Source organism: Anguilla rostrata, chromosome 1 (assembly GCF_018555375.3).
Source record: "Anguilla rostrata isolate EN2019 chromosome 1, ASM1855537v3, whole genome shotgun sequence".
Lineage (NCBI taxonomy): Eukaryota > Metazoa > Chordata > Actinopteri > Anguilliformes > Anguillidae > Anguilla > Anguilla rostrata.
This window is the reverse complement of record NC_057933.1, coordinates 2,503,911-2,520,698: the sequence shown is the minus strand read 5'-3', so window position 1 is coordinate 2,520,698 and position 16,788 is coordinate 2,503,911. Positions and strand designations below refer to the sequence as shown.

Genomic DNA, 16,788 nt, shown 5'->3' with positions numbered 1-16,788 from the left:
TTAGCAACTGATTCTGTCTTTGAGCACAGTTATGATAGGATTACAAAAAAGGAAAAATACAGTTTTTAAATAAAAAGGAGGGTCATGGATTCACAGTCAAACCTACCTTATGAACAGCAACAGAAAAATTAAAAGTTATCTGCTACCCAAACTTCTTTTCAATGTCTTGAGCTCATGTTAATTGCTTCTTATTTGATCATCTAATTTAAACTGTCATCTATATCATATAATACACAACACAACAACATTCATAAAACATATGTACTGCCTGGTACATATCATATGTTTTGCATTTTGTTGTCAATACAGTCAATTGGTTTACATTGTATACAATGTTGTCTGTACTGTCCATGATTATTTTGCCTATACGACATAGATTTTTTTTTTAACGCTGCCTTGTTCTTTGAACATACTGTCATCTTATTTGGTTCAACCTTTCCATCATATTGTTTAAAAAATATATATATATATTTTCTACATTTCCCACTTTGAGGTCTCTTTGTATAATCCTGTGAAAAACAGAGAAGGTGCTGTCTGCTTTTTGTTTTCAATTCACAGGGGAAGTGCCTTTCACAGCTGTAATTACAATAATAATTATAATATAATATAATTTAATTATAATTATATCATAAATAGAGATAATTATATTATATAAAATAGAATTACCATTGCTTTGCATTGTGTTCTATTGCATAACTGCTCTTAATAAACTGCAGTGACAGCCAGAGAAACAAGACAATTTACAATTTTTTAAATAATAAATAGTATAGCAACAGTTATGTTTTTTTAAAAGCAAAACAAAAAATCTGACAAAATTTATTTTCAAGGACAGCCTGTCGAAAGTATTCTTCCACAGACAAATAAAAATGCGTAAACTGTACAGGCTAACGTTGTGTTACAGAGCGTAGATGTGTTTAAATCCACGTAGGATGCATGTTTGCAGCGATTTGCAATGTTTTCTGAGTGCGAACCGTCAGGCAGATGCTGGTAGGATGACAACAAGCGTACGCTAGGGCTAAACGCTAACGTTTTTTTCTCCACGGGGCACGTGCTGCAGAGCTGAGAAATGTAAGAGCGCACTAATGCATCCCCATTAGTGGATGAGCTGCTAAATTATTATTTTTTTTCCTGTTTGCACACATTAATTTTCAGGAGCAAATGGGAGCACCGTAGAGCGCTGACATGGTGTGGCCTGGTCAGACTCCAACACATTCAACTGCCCGACTCTCAGAGATGCTTTCTGTTCGAATACGTGTGTGTGTGTGTGTGTGTGTCTGTGTGTATGTGCGTGTATGTATGTGTGTGTGCGTGTGTGTGTATGTGTGTGTGTGTGTGTGCGTGTATGTGTGCGCGTGTGTGTGTGTATGTGCGTGTGTGTATGTGTGTGTGTGCGTGTGTGTGCGTGTGTGGTGTCTGTGTGTGTGTGTGTGTGTGTGTGTGTGTGTCTGTGTGTGTGTGTGTGTGTATGTGTGTGTGTGTGTGTGTGTGTGTGTGTGTCTGTGTGTGTTTCAGTTATGGCCCATTCATTCATGTTCATTACTCCCATTTCTCTCCACTATCTGAAAACATCGCGGTCACAGTATGACCCATTATAGCCGCGACTCTGTCATAGCGTCACATTCCGTGGTCGCGGGCGCCGTTTCCAGGCCTCCCGCTGAGCCCGGCGGATCTCTGAATTTGCCGTACATCAGCGGCGGCGAACGGGAGCCAATCGGGTGAGAGCTGACAGGGCCGTGAGCGATCGTAACCGTGACGATCGGCCATAAAAAACCGCCGCGGCTGTCGCTGCGCGGATGGCGGGGAGAGGACGGATGAATGCCGCGAGCAGCTCTGAATTGACCCTATTTGTCTGATAACGGAGAAAGTGAGAGATGGTGTTTGAGCGAAAGAGACGCGTGTGTGTGAGAGAGAGAGAGAGAGAGAGAGGGGGAGGCAGAACATGACGCATGCCGCTTTTCTTTTGAAAAAAAAATTATGTTTTTACATTTTTAAAAAACAAAATAAAAGTTTTAATTTACATGACTTAAAATGGCGACCTTGAGAAACGGGGGGGGGGTGTTTTATTCCTGAGCGGGTTTCTATTTCAGAGCACGGGGCCTCTTCGCGAGCTCGACAGTATCTGGTATGTCGAGAAACGGGGGGAAAAAAAAAAAAAAGAAAAAAGAAAAGAAAAGAAAATGAGAAAAGCCCGTTTCCGGGGATTAAGGCTGCGCGAGCGATGGGGCGGCGGCGGGCCGCGCGAGCGGCGGTTTTGGAGTTGCGCGCAGCGGGAACGAGCCGCGCGATGATCCGCGGATCCGTGCGAGAGCTAGCGCTAGCTAGCGAGCTAACGCGCGCTCCGCGCCACAGAAACGCCAGAACGCATCACCGTCGTCGCAAACAGTCCCGCGGCTGTCGCTGCGCGCCCGCACTTCCCACAAAGAAGAAACGGAAAAAAGAAATAACATCTTGTGCATCTATCCTCCCCACCCCCACCCAACCCTACCCCCCCCGCCCCCCCACCCCCCCCCCCGCCGTTTCCACGGAGCTCTTTAATATTCAAGCGCGCCGCGCTCGAGATGGGATCCGTTTAATGCCGCGCAAACGAACAGACAGACACTGCAGTCAGCTCGCAAAAAAAAAATTTTTTTTAAACGAGCCGACCCAATAATATCCCTGCTCCAATCAAAAGAAGAAGAGCAGCATATGCCGGGGTTTGAAAAGTGTATTAGTTACAGCTTGTGCGAGAGGGAAGATTTCAGGAAAGTAACACTCAAAACTATGGGTAATGACTTCCGCTCAGCATGCCAGCTCATTCTGGTTAATTGCACGCAATTAACTCAATTCATTAAACGTGATTATCCAAAGTAGCAATTCCAAAAGTTGTTTTGCTCGCGCACACTGCAAGGAAAGCTTTTTTCCGACTTTTGATTTTATTTTATCCCCGCCCGCCCCACCCTCTCCCCACACCCCCATCGTCCCCTCTCTAAATGAAATTAAAGCCAAACATCAAGTAACTTCTCCATCCAGGAAACGTCTGCTAATTCAATAAAGAGCCCGAAAGAAGAAGAAGAAGAAAAAAAAAAGCGCACTGACGAATATTTAATTAAGCAGGATTACTTTAGAGCTCCGCCAACTTAAAGCCAGTCAAAGAAAAAAAAAAAAAAAAAACAAAAAAAAAAAACAGCCAATCCGTTTCCGCCACCGCCCCTTCTCTCTCTCGGAGTACCGCCATCGCATCGCGTGACTCGAGCAACGCTCAGCTTCAGTTATCAATGTGTTTTTACCGAGTTGTGACAAGCGTCCCCGTCCCCCCCCCCCCCGCCAGCCCGCCAGCCCCCGCCCCCCCTCCCCCTCCCTTCCTCCCTGAGTCTGTCGCGTTCGGAGAGAGAGAGAACCGGCACGGAGAGGAGACTGACAGTGCTCTGGGATCCAGGGGGCCCCACTATATCAGGGTGAGTGATGGATATTTGGCGGAACGTGGTCGCTATCCCCCCCCCGTTGTGCTACAGCAATTGCAGGAACTGATAAGGCCTACCCAGGGCAGTTGCCTTTATGGGCGTCATAGGAACACTTATTTGTTGTTTATGTGTCTTTGCAGAATAATACGTTTCCTGTTAAGTAGTCCTGCTTGCAGTGGCAGTCCGGGGCTGATCGCTAACAGGACTAGCCCATCCCGTAGCAGAAAAAAAATCTTTTTTTTTTTTTTTTTATTGATTCTTGGAAGTCTTCTCCTCCCCTTCCTTTTTCTAAAAAGGCTGTTTCGGCAAACACGCTGCAACACCTCATTACCGCGAAACCTCGGCTCGTCATTAACACAGCTCGCAATTAACACTGGAGTAATCTCATCCAATTTGCTTCATTACCCGCTAACTTATGGTTATGTTTAATCAGACCATTGGCTCCCTTGTTAGGAGGTAAATTATACAGTCAAATATGGACTGCACTGTACCGCTGCGGCGAAAAATTCATAAAAAGAGAGCGGCGTTTTGTGTGACGACACCCACAAGCCCAACCCGACAGGTGCATTAATCCTAAACAAACTGTAAAAATTTAACGGGGTCCCGTGTCAGGACGGGACCCTAAAATCTCTGTTACTCTTAGACACCGCGCCCTGACTTTCCAAGCCCGCAAAACTATCACTGAATGGATCCATTTATAACTCTGCGGTAAGTTATGGCTTCTGCAAGCTCTCAGAGAGCTGTACAGATGGCTATCTTGAAATACGTCAGCTATTTTTATCCGTTTTTTGTTGAAATGTAGATACGCGTGAACATTTAGGTGGAAATGCAGTTGAAATCCGCCTTGTCTCTGGACTCCAGCATGTGCAGCAAAGAGGCTGCTCCCTGTTAGCACGTTAGCACGATGTTAGCGCATGGCCAACATGGACATAAATTTAAATTACACGCGCTATGGCTCAGCACACAAAGAGTAGAGCTTCGGCTTCTACTTTGCTAAGCGTTCAGCGCCTTTATTGATGCATTTTGAAATAATCAATGATTACAAATGAGACCAAGTTCTTAGTTATTAAAACAAATGACCCCTTCAGTATGGTTACCAACTGCAAGCGAATGTGAAGAACAGGGTGTAAAATTTGACATTTAAGGCTGTTATCCTTTCCACAAATGAGAGAGAGAGAGAGAGAGAGAGAGTGACAAAGACAGAAACACAGAGTGACAGAGAGAGAGAAAGACAGAGTGAAAGAGAAAGATGTAAGCTGAAGTTACATTACCAGAGATGATCAGCAAATAAACAACCCCTATTAACTGCTTCCTTGTTAACAGAGTCCTCTTTGAGTGATTCCAGGTCGAATCCGAGCCTCATCCTTCTCCAGCACCCTGCCTCCTGTCTGTGAGGCACGATTACAAGGCCCTAGTCACATCCGACCACCCGTTACACCCACCCCACCCCATGCTACTTCCCCTGGTCACACCCCCGACCTCCACCCGTTACCCCCCCCCCACCCCACCCCATCCCTACTTCCCTCGTCACACCCCCGACCTCCACCCATGACCCCCTCCCCCCATTCCTTCCCACCACTTCTAAAAGCGATTTTGACTGCAGAGACAACAAGGCCCTTGTGAGTCCACAGAACCTACTTAGGGGTGTAAAAAAAATCTATATTTACTGATGAATTTAAAAAAATTGTTTCATTGAAAGGGTGCAAGTCCCTTGTCAATCCACAGGGTTTCCAGCCCCCCCCCCTCACCCCCTCACCACCCAACAATATCCCAACCACCCCAACCCCGCCCCTGTACACTCACCCGCTTCCCCCTCTCCTTTCTAATTACAGTTTACATCCAAATGCCTGTGATACTCCTTCCTGGTGGACCATGATTAATTAACATCCATCTCGCCCATTGTTCCCCTCATGAAAGAAGGGGGGGGGGGGGGTAGAGGGCGCATTACAAGCACAAACGGGTGATGTGGGTGATAGTGCTCCACAGTGTCGGACCCGGTCCTCGGACGACAAGGGGGGGGGGGGGTGGGTTTGGGGGGGATTAATGAGGTGTCTGTTCCGCTTGTCCTGATGGGGGAAAACAAGGTCCCTCTCTCTCTGACCCTTTTCTCCCCCTGCCCCCCCCCCCCCATTTCAGTTTCCGTACCCCAAACCGGATTCTACCAGGGTTCCCGATGACGAGACCCCGTTGTACAGGACACAGGCGCTAATAAAGGCCATTCATCATTTCCGTGGTCTTTGTGTCATTACCATAGATATCTCTGAAACAGAGGGGCTTATTGTGTCTGCAGCCAGCCATTAATAAACAGAGACAAGGCCAGTCACTGTCGGCTCCGCACGCCCGTAGAAATTGTTTTAAATGTGTAGAGAGAGAGACAGACAGAGAGAGGGGGAGGGAGAGAGAGAGAGAGAGAGAGAGAGAGAGATACACTCTGTATTGGGGGAGCAACAATTAGCCTGTCTTTCTTTAACATGGGCTTGTGTTTGAGTCTCAATGGAGCTCTGGAACCACGTCTCTCATGGGTTCGTGCCATTGATGTCAACAGTTCTTTTCTTTTATTTTATTTATTTATTTGGACATTTCAGTGCCATTCCTCATATACTTTTTTTAATAAACGAAAAGAGGAAACAGTAGGGTGCATGTCCACCTTCGTAGCGGCCCTGGCCATCAACGGATATGGCAACATCTTTGTGTGAACGTCCAGCAATAAAAAATGTTAACATTTTGACTTAATTCAAAATAAATTAAGCAATTTCCATGCATGCATGTTGATAAATGAACCGGTACTCACACAAATATGAATAAACTGGCACATTAATAAAAACATGACAATGTTTTGCCGCATATATAAATGCTTGTTAGTTTCTGTAATGACTCCTGCTATTGGTCTGTGACACATACAATTTGTTACGGTTTCCATTCTTTTCCAAATCTTTTTTTAGCGCACTTTTGCAAGTTTCTGTGGAAACGAGCCTGTCCTAAATGGGTGGATGTGATCAACGTCAAACAGGATGCTACAGGGCTGCAGCTGACCTAGTGTTGCCGTGGCAGCCAGCCTTACTCGCCAAACCCCCCCGAGCCTATAGTCATGGAACAGGGGGTAGGAGTTCTAATTTATCAATTTATCAATGTTCTGGTATGTGAGGCCCCAGTTGTGGAGGTATTCACTGGCCTAACGCCCGTCACAGCACTGTGTCAGTACACGTCTGTCAGTCCATCCATCCGTCCGTCCGTCCGTTTGTCTCTCACCTCCTTGATGAAGCTCATGAAGCGCCCGCCGAACCTCCAGGGTTTGTGCCGGTGGCACTGCAGCGAGTTGACGGTCATCTGCGGGGCGTGCTGGTAGGACACGGACACGATGTGGACCGCGTCGTACGTCAGAGCAGCATCTGTCTGGAATAAAGCGGGCATTATCTCAGCTGACGGGAGCCGACCGCTAGCGCCGCTCCGCCGCGGGCCGTCTCTTATGATGTCATAATACAGACCGTCCCAGAGGGAGCAACGTGCTGCTTTTTTCACATCTCTCTTATGATGTCATAATAAAGACTGATCTACAGGAAGAGGTGTGTCGATAGTTCACATTTCTCTTATGATGTCACAATACAGATTAGTCTGCGCTAGACACTAGAGCAGGGCTGCCCAGCCCTGTTTCCGGAGAAGTGCCGTCCTGTAGGTTTTCACTCCAGCCCTAACAAAGCCACACCTCATTCAACAGCTAGAGATCTCATTGAACCGCCAATTAGCAGAATCAGGTGTGCCAAATTAGGGTTGAATTGACAACCTATAGGATGGCAGATCTCCTGGAACAGGGTTGGACAGCCCTGGCGTAGCACAACACCTCTCTTCTACGTTTCTCTTCTCCCCCCTCAACTCGTCTATGAGAAGCAAAAGGCCTGTTTGTCAGTAAAAAAAGCCATGTGCAATCATGCTTCGCAGCGACAGGACAGCACGGGTGATAGACAATGTATTCCAACTCAAATCCAGATCCAAACGACCAGATGTGTGCATGAGAAATCTGGATCTCTCCATATCTCTGGGGCCAGGAAAGACATGAGAGGCAATTTGCACAGATTTTTCGCACGGTCCGCTCTGCCAGCCTCTACTCTGGATGCAGACTTACAGGGGGTTATAAAAACAGACACAAAAAAAAAAATCTTTGTTTATGTTGCACAGAGACAAATGTTTGAAAAAGAAAAATACTCTGCTCTGGGAGAAATTATGCATTAACATCATGCAGTTTAAATAGAAAGCTAAAGATCCTTAGAAGTCTACTCTCTTACACGGATTTAGACAGATATAATTAGACCTTGGAGACAACTGAGCGCGGACGTTTTAACCTCAGTGAAATACGCGCACGCAGACAGACACAGACACACACACACACACACAGACACACACACACACACACACACACACAGACAGACAGGACCGCCTCGTGAATTCATGAGGAGTCCAGGCCCTCTTTTCGCAGTTTTGAGCAGTTACAGTTACAAAAAAAACATCGAGACAAGTTCCTCGTGCATCCAGCGTTCTCCCACCCAGGGAAAAGAAACTAAACAAAACAAATTATCTATAATAAAAGCCTTAGAATGGGATGTCTATCTTTGTGTGAGGGGACAGCTCTGAATCTGATTAGAACATTAGCTCACAACGGGTGCACTAAACTGTTGTAAACTGTTGGAGAGTGATGGGGACAGTGTTCCGTAGGAGGTGCAGTCCTTCGGATGGGCTGTTAAACCAAGACCCAAGACCTTTATTTATAAAAATAAATAAATGGGGGGTGGTGGGGCTATGGGATAGGGACATGGCTGTTTGGAGGTGCCAACCTTTAAATAATAATAATAATAATAATTTGGGTGTGAGAATGAAAAGCAGGCCTCATACCGTCATGACCCCGTCGAGGAGGCCGGACTCCGGTTTGGGCGTGGCCTGCAGCCTCTCCATGGACCACTTCTCCACGATGGACGCCACCTGGGGGTTGTCCACGTTCAGGATGCGGAAGCCGGTCATGTTCACACCGCAGTAGCGGTACGGCTCCAGGTCCAGGGCGAACAGGTCCTTCGGGAGAGAGGAAGAAGAGAGGACCTCGTTCAGCTGACGGGGGGGGAAACGGCGCTTTTGTTGTGTGCAGGGAGAGAGAGAGAGAGAGAGGTGAGGGCTCTTTTGTGTTTGCAGAGAGAGAAAGAGAGGGAGAGGGACAGAGAGCGAGAGAAAGAGAGAGAGAGGGAGGGAGAGAGAGAGAGAAAGAGAGGATAATGGCGAGCAGGGAACAGGCTAGCAGAAGGGATAATGCGCCGGGGGCATTGTGTTCTCCGTCTGTGAAATCAAAATGGACCCGTGCTCTGGCGCTAAGTCTGTGTTTTTCCGGGTTTTTTTTTTGGTTTTTTTAAAGCAGGGGATTGAAACGCCCGTCCACCCGGAAAAAAAGAATGAAGAAAAAGAAGCGATAAAAAAAGAGAGGGATTAGCGCGGCGTAGACAAAGCGGGCGGCGTCCGGATCGCACGGATCGTTCGCCGAGGCCCGCAGGCGACGCCGAACGCAGCGGATGATCCCCGAAAATGCCCTGAGACCGTGGCCAGGCTGGCGTACAGGTACACACCCCCAATCCCCAAATATCAGCTCCACATCCAAAAAACAAAAAACACCCGTCACTACGGATTTTACGCTCAGTCGCCAATGGCAACGGCGGTCCTGAGTAAAATAATGATAAAATACACACAGCTGACGGTGAGGACAGAGGACCGGAGTTCCCTTCCCCCTCTTTTGGGTGCAGCCGTGTCCCGAGGAACAGCTCTTTAGCTGACATCCTGCACACAGGCAGCTCACCTAACCCTAACCCTAACCCTAACCCTTTAGCTGACATCCTGCACACAGGCAGCTCACCTAACCCTAACCCTAACCCTAACCCTAACCCTAACCCTTTAGCTGACATCCTGCACACAGGCAGCTCAGCTAACCCTAACCCTAACCCTAACCCTTTAGCTGACATCCTGCACACAGGCAGCTCACCTAACCCTAACCCTAACCCCAACCCTAACCATAACCCTAACCCCAACCCTAACCCCTCTTTGGTATGCTGACGGCCCTTACTGCACACACAGGCAGCTCACCTAACCCTAACCCTAACCCCAACCCTAACCCTAACCCTAACCCTAACCCTTTAGCTGACATCACACAGGCAGCTCAGCCACAGGCAAGACTGACACACGAGTGGATCTGTAACGGCAAACGAACAGAGTGGAGCTGTCCTGTGGATGCTTCGGCTTCTTTATTTAAAGCACAAACAAATGCACACGTACACACAAACAGACAAAACACACACACATACAAGCACACACACACACGTACACACAAACAGACAAAACACACACACATACAAGCACACACACACACGTACACACAAACAGACAAAACACACACACACAAGCACACACACACACACACGTACGCACAAACAGACAAAACACACACACACACAAACACACACACACTCATGCACAACACACGCACACACAACACACACAGGCACACACACACACACACACACAACACACACAGGCACACACACACGCACACAGTCACACGCACACACACACGCACAACACATGCACACACAACACACACAGGCACGCACACACACACACACACACACACACACACAGTCACATGCACACACACAAGCACACACGCACAACACACGCACGGCGGCTTACAATGCATCAGTGCCGGTATCTGTGCAAAGTCACATGTCGACACGCATTCTATCTGGAATGGACCAGGGGGGCTTTCTGAAGACAGTCACTGGAACATAATAGACTATTTCATTAGCATCCCGTAGGGCTCAGACTGTGACCACAAAACCAGCGAGGAGACACGCTGAGGAAAGTTTGCCCCCAGACACGACAAATTGAACCTTTTTTTTTCCCCTCTCCCTCCCACCTTTCTAGTGTGAAGGGTTTCTTTTCTTTTTTCCTCTCTCTCTCTCTCTCTCTCTAAACTACCGTTCCATTTTCCTCTTTATGAAACCGCACAGCCCTGTAATATGCGTCTGCACAAAAAACCCGCTTCGCCCCCCCAGGTTACAGGTAATTGCGAAATTGCGATTTGAAAGAAAAAAAAAGTGCCCGTGAAATTAATTGGTATTTAAAAATGAGACCTCTAATAGCACTCTCCCCCCCACACACACATTCTATTTCACGGGAAGACGGGACCACGATTCTCTGCGGCTGGAGGCGAGCTTATTGTTCCGCACATAAAACCGCCACAGTCAGGGAGTGATTCAGCTGGCACACACACACGCACGCACACACACGCACACACGCCGCCCCGCAACCACACACACAGCACCGCACTACACACACACACACACCACACACGACACACCACACGCACGCACGCACGCCGCACCACGCGCACACACACACACCACACACGCACACACGCACGCACACACGCACACACCACACACAGCACACACACACCCCACACACAACACACACACGCCACAACACGCACACGCACGCACCACACACACACCACAACGCGCACGCACGCACACACACCACACACGCACGCACAAACGCAGACAGCACCAGCACAAACTTCACCCCACGCACACACCACGCAGCACACAACTACACACACCACACGCACCACTGCACGCACCACGCACACATCACACACGCACACACACAGCGCCTGCACGCACCACGCACACACACCACACACACGCACGCACCACACCACGCAACGCACGCACGCACACACACACCACACACACACACACAACACTCACACATATACACACAAACGCACAACACAGACGCCTGCCGCACGTGAGACAGTTTTTTTTTTCTTTTTCTTTTTTTTGCCGTCAGATGTACAAAAACAGGTGAGAAAACAAGGCGTTTATCGACCCTCCCAAATCCCTGATTTCTACTGATGACATCACAGCTCGGTGGGGCGCTGAGTGGACAGCGCATTGTTCGTGAGCCGCACACACGCAGGTGGGGAGGAGGCAGGGCCGGCCGACAGCACCTGTGTCCATCGGACGCGTGTCTGTGGGGTCCCCTGGGTTCGCGAGCCGCGGTGTGGTAAAAGATGGCGGCGGACATTGCGTTCTCCAGCAGAGAGCACATGCTAATCGACAGACATTTGGGCATTCTCCCGAATTTTGGGGGGAAAAAAAGGGGTGTGAAAGCATTAAAAATTATATTAATGTTTTGGTCAAACCCAGCCTGTATCTCTGTACAAAGAAACGTGTCAGCAAAAACACGAAAGGCCAAGAGGTGCTATTTTTCTTTAACGGGTGTTGGTAATAAGAGTGTAATAACTGTGTAATATCAGTGTCATAAACTATATGCTTTAACTCAGTGAGTAAAGATAAACACCGACAGGTCAACATCTCCGAGAGTTTCTATTTGTGCACATTCCAATGTGCAAGCTCTACCAATGAGTCTAGACTGATTTTTTAGAAAAGTTACAGTAATCTTTGGGTAATTAATGATGGCAATGCCACCAGTGTCCGAGACCACTCCACTGCTGGGTTTCTGTCTCGCATCCTCAGACGGCCAGGGTTTGAGCCGAAGTCCCCTAAAAGGGGTCATTTCACCAGACGAGGGAAGCCATTATTCCCCCCCCCCACCCCCTTTTATCGCCGTTTATTTTCCGCACTTGAACAGCTCAGCCCAGTTTTTCTCCCAGGGTGACAAAATAATAAATAATAACATTAGGCCGACGTTTCTCTGCGAGCGTCGGGGGGGGGCCGGGGGGGGGGCGGGGGCTCATTCATCAGAGCGGTCGCGCGACGTTCCGTTATTCTCCAAACGCATCCATCACCGTGGCAATTCAGCTCTCGGCCGTTTTATTAAACTGGGCGGCACTGCTTTCCGTTTTCTCAGGAGTCACATGACGTCATCGTTACAACAACCAAACGGCAGCCGCCGGTACCGCTACCATTCGTTTTCCTTGGCACAGCGCCCCCTACTGTCCAACAGCCTCACGGCATACCCTCTAGGCTGCCCGTTCAATTCTAATCTCACTTCACGTCACCCTGCTTAACTGGGCTAAGAGTTCCGCCCCTCCTGGCCTCTCCTCATAGGTCACTGAGACCTCTGACACAAAAATCAGTTGCCGTGCCTCATCCAGGTAAGTGCAACACATTAGAGTAGGTGGTTGAGGTGACCCCCCCCACCCCCCCAACACACACACACACACACAGTAATGGCAAAGTGTGCAAAGCATCATGATATGAAAGGCACTATAAAACATTGTTAGTGTTGATTACAGAACACAAGCTGGTTATAGCTGCTGACTTAGCTGTCTACAAATGCTTTATAAAGCAGTAATAACATGCTTATAAGGGTATGAGAGCATGTTAGCTCAATGCAGGGTGGGGGATAAGCTAACATGGCTCGGTATGAGAGAGTTAGCTCTTTGCAGTGTGGGGGCTGGGCCAGCCCCCCCTCCCCTCCATTTGACCCTTCAGAGTGAGATTAAAACACAGCCATCTCTGTGGGGTGCGAGTGGGGTGGGACTGCACAGCACCCAGCCTCTCCGGGTCCAGCAACCACCACCCCCCCCACACTGGAAATGAAAAGGCAAATCGCCCCGGCTGTGGTACAATGGGGGTGGGGGCACTGCACCGACGGAGCCGAGTCTCACAGCCTTTTTTTGTTTGAGGAGAAAATTAAGTGTCAACGTTCAGTTTCTCAGCGCTGTCATCTCCCTGCTGCAGCGCAAACACGGCAACCAATCGGCATTCCGCCATCGTCGCCGGGCGCTCTCCTGCGCCGAGCGTCGAGGGAAACCACGGCAACCGTCCTGTCCTCGCGCGGGCGCGCCGTGTGGACTCAGCGGATGTTAATTAAGCGACTCCAGGAGACTCGATAAACGACTCCGTTGGCAGTTTGTTTAACCAACACGGGCACGGCTGACCTTAAAGTCTTTCACACCGTCTTGTCTTGCGTCTGAGACACGGTGGTTTAACATGTTGAGCGCCTGGGAAAACTCAGGAGCGACGCAGAGGAAGTGAGAAAGCGGAACCGATAAGCCCGGCGTGTCTGGGGGACCGCATATCGGGTGACACCCATGAGTTTGACGCGAGGCTGTGAGCGCATGCTCACGTCACTCCTGGCCTGCGTACGTTCGCTTGCAATTACCAAATTATTAAAAAGATGAAGGAATTCAAAGGCCCGCTTGCTGAATTTATTAGCATCCTGACCCGGCGTTGAGCTATCGAGCAACACCCGCACTCCACACAGTCGACGGAACGCAAAGAGGACACGCTTACAAAGGCTGCTTTCGATTTTTAAGAAGAAGGGAAGTATTTACTCTCCCAAATACTGGAAACTTCTTTTTAATGTCCCCCCCCCCCCCAGCAACGCGAGAGAGATCGTCGACCTCATCCGAAACCCCCATCAGCGACTGAACTCTCATCAAACGGGCTGGATGAGGACAGAGAGAGAGATTCGGCCGTACAAGGAAGGAGAGCGAGGGCGAGGATTACCAGAGTGGTGAAGATGTAGTGGTAATACTCCGTCATCATACCCATGGCCAGGGCCTGCAGGAGAGAGAAGGGGGGGGGAGGGAGAGAGGAGGGAGAGAGGGAGGGAGGGTGTGAGAGAGGGAGAGGGAGGGAGGGGGAGAGAGGGAGAGAGAGAGAGGCAACAATGAAAAAAGAGAAGGAAAGGTCACAGGGTAATTACACTGGGTAATTTGGAATCAGAACTTCAGTAACACCGAAAAGTGACTGGCTGTGTTTCAGGCCACAGGGCCTGGATTGGCCAGCAGCTTTGTCCAGCCCCATATCTGTTTTGGTCCTCCTCAGAGCACCATATCTGTCTTTTTTTCTCTCTCTTTTCAGAGCCATATCTGTTTTTTTTTCTCTCTTCCTCCACAGCCATATCTGTTTTGGCTCACTCTTCCTGTATCTCACCGTGGTTGAATCTCTCCCTGGTATCAGAAACCTGCGTGTGATCTTTGAAGAAGCGGAAGATGGGGGAAAAAAGGCATGAGGACTGACTTTCCTGCAGTGCATAAACGATGTGGGGTGGGGGGGGGGGTCACATGACCAACCACAGTCTCCCTGGCGATAAGGTCTTTTAATCAAAGCGAAGCGTAATCTCCTAAACCCCCCATTGTTTTGCACAATCTGCATTCAAACGCTGCCTTTTTTCCCATAGCGGGCATGTTTCATTTTTAATTGTGCCATCTGTTGGGAAAGGTTATGCAAATAGCAGCCGAGTTGGGCTCCTAAGCCGCCTCCCCCTTACCCCTCCCCACCAATGGGACGGAGGGCAGATGTATTACCTCACTCGCTCAGTGATATTTATTTTCCCCCCTATCTAAGGGAGAGATAAAGACTCCCTCACTGATGGCGGTCCTTAAAGGCCCGGACGTGAGCGCGAGACCGGGGGGGGGTGCATCTGAATTTGTACTTCCTGTAAGGCACTACTTCCTGAAACCACTACTTCCTGTAGCCTGGCTTACTGTGAAGGATACTTGCTATATTATTTCCATGCAGGGTGCTAGGCCCCTCCCTCCGAGCTCCCTGCTATATCTCAGCATCAGATTTCACTGCATTCACCTCCGTTTGTCCTCGTCTCATAGACTCCCCCAGGCCCTTAGGAGCGGCGAAATACGGGCAAAATCAGCGAACCCCATCACGGCCAGCGGGGGGCGCTAGTGCTACAGACAGGTAGCATTATACCTGCCACCTGGGAGCCATCACATGTTGTCATAGTTACCGGAGGACGACACCACTAACAGGTTAGATGTGCAAGACAGCGACCTTTCAAAAATTATATTTCTATATATACATATATATATATATATATATATATATATATATATATATAGTTCATTTCCAGCACACAATGATTGCTTGAGGACCATTAAGGCTGCCCACTGTAAATGTAATGTTTAAATGTTTTTTTTTCTTTCCCTGCAATGATTTACGTGATTCATCGCGCTGAGGCAAACATCTGATCTCGAACCACCATGTTTCGTTAATAGAAATGATTTACTTGAAATGGTCCAGTTCTACGAATTTAGATAGTAAGCCGTTCCAGGAAGCACTGAAGAGAGCCATTAGCGGGTTTTTCAATCCGGCTAATCTGCGGCTCGATGGCTCCCTTCGTCCGTCATTATTTCCGCACTATTATTTGCGGGCCAAATCAAACGTAATCCCGGGTAAGATGATTGGCAAGTTTACAAGCAAATGGATCTGAATCAGCGCTCATTCAACTTCGAAAACAGGTGTGAGCCCAAAAAAAAAAAAAACAGCCTATTACTTTTGTTCCTGCTTCTGGGGGGACAGCTTGACATGAAGCACTGGTCTTTTGAGATAAAAAAAAAAATATATATATTTAATTGAGAGAAGGCGACAAGGACGAGAAGCGAACAAGGAAGCAGAGAAGAGAAGAAGGCGTGACCCTCGCTCAAAGAATACCCCACGAAGGCAGAGCAACTAAAAATGTGACCTATTTTACTGCTCATGTGAAACGTGCTCGCTAACTACACCACATGACCAAAAGATTCGGGCCACCGCTTGGTCTGGGGCTGGGGCTGTTTGGTCCCGGTGTGGGCTGGACCCCGTAGTTCCAGTGAAGACAGACTGTTAATGCTACAGTGATATCGTTGTTTTTGTCAGACGATGGCCTTCAGAGTCACGTTCCGATAGCTAGCGTCCGCGCGGCCTTAGCCAGCTCACCTGCTTTAAGATCTGCGCAGCCATCGTGTGGCTGCAGTCGAAGATGATCCGGAACTCTCTCCCCCTCTTCATCTCCTTGAGGAGCGGCCGGGTGTCCTCGGAGTCCAGGGGGAGCTGCCGAATTTTTAACCTGATGTTGTACCTGGAGGGGGCCATTATGAGTTCCTGTAGTCTTATAAGACCTTAGAGGGGGAATAAACGTCAGAGAGCTAATGCTAAATTAGCACAACACGGTTCACATCTTCAGCTACAGCATTAAAACATCAGCAGTGTCCACTTTAATGTTCATATTTATTTTCGACATTTAATTTCACACGCTAGATTGAAATTTTAATATTATAATTTTTTTTTTTGTTTCTGCCGAGGGGGGGAACAAAAAAAAAAAAAACACAATTCGAACTTAATTAAAGATGCTATCTGCTAACAGCAGAAATTACACATATCTACGGTTCTTTTTTATTTTATTTTTTTTGTGTTAGCCAAAGAGTGGTTGTCATGGTTACCAGAAGTAAGCCTCGACACTTAAAGGGCGGCATCGCTCGTGACCTTGAGAGGCAAAGTGAGATCTGTGGCCTGTTAAAACGGGTCAGGGGCGGCCGGCTTGACTGGGTTTGACACAGTTCAGGGGCTGACCC

At 48.4% G+C, this 16,788-nt stretch overlaps 1 protein-coding gene across 1 annotated transcript in view; it reads right to left on the bottom strand.

Annotated features, from left to right (window-relative positions):
• grik3 (glutamate ionotropic receptor kainate type subunit 3) overlaps nucleotides 1-16,788 on the bottom strand; it is a 127,887-nt gene that overhangs the window by 42,985 nt on the left and 68,114 nt on the right. The window contains 5 exon segments of the mRNA XM_064347221.1: nucleotides 4,747-4,798; nucleotides 6,613-6,833; nucleotides 8,325-8,498; nucleotides 13,949-14,002; nucleotides 16,154-16,335. Of these exon segments, the coding sequence (XP_064203291.1) occupies nucleotides 4,747-4,798; nucleotides 6,613-6,833; nucleotides 8,325-8,498; nucleotides 13,949-14,002; nucleotides 16,154-16,335 (683 nt within the window).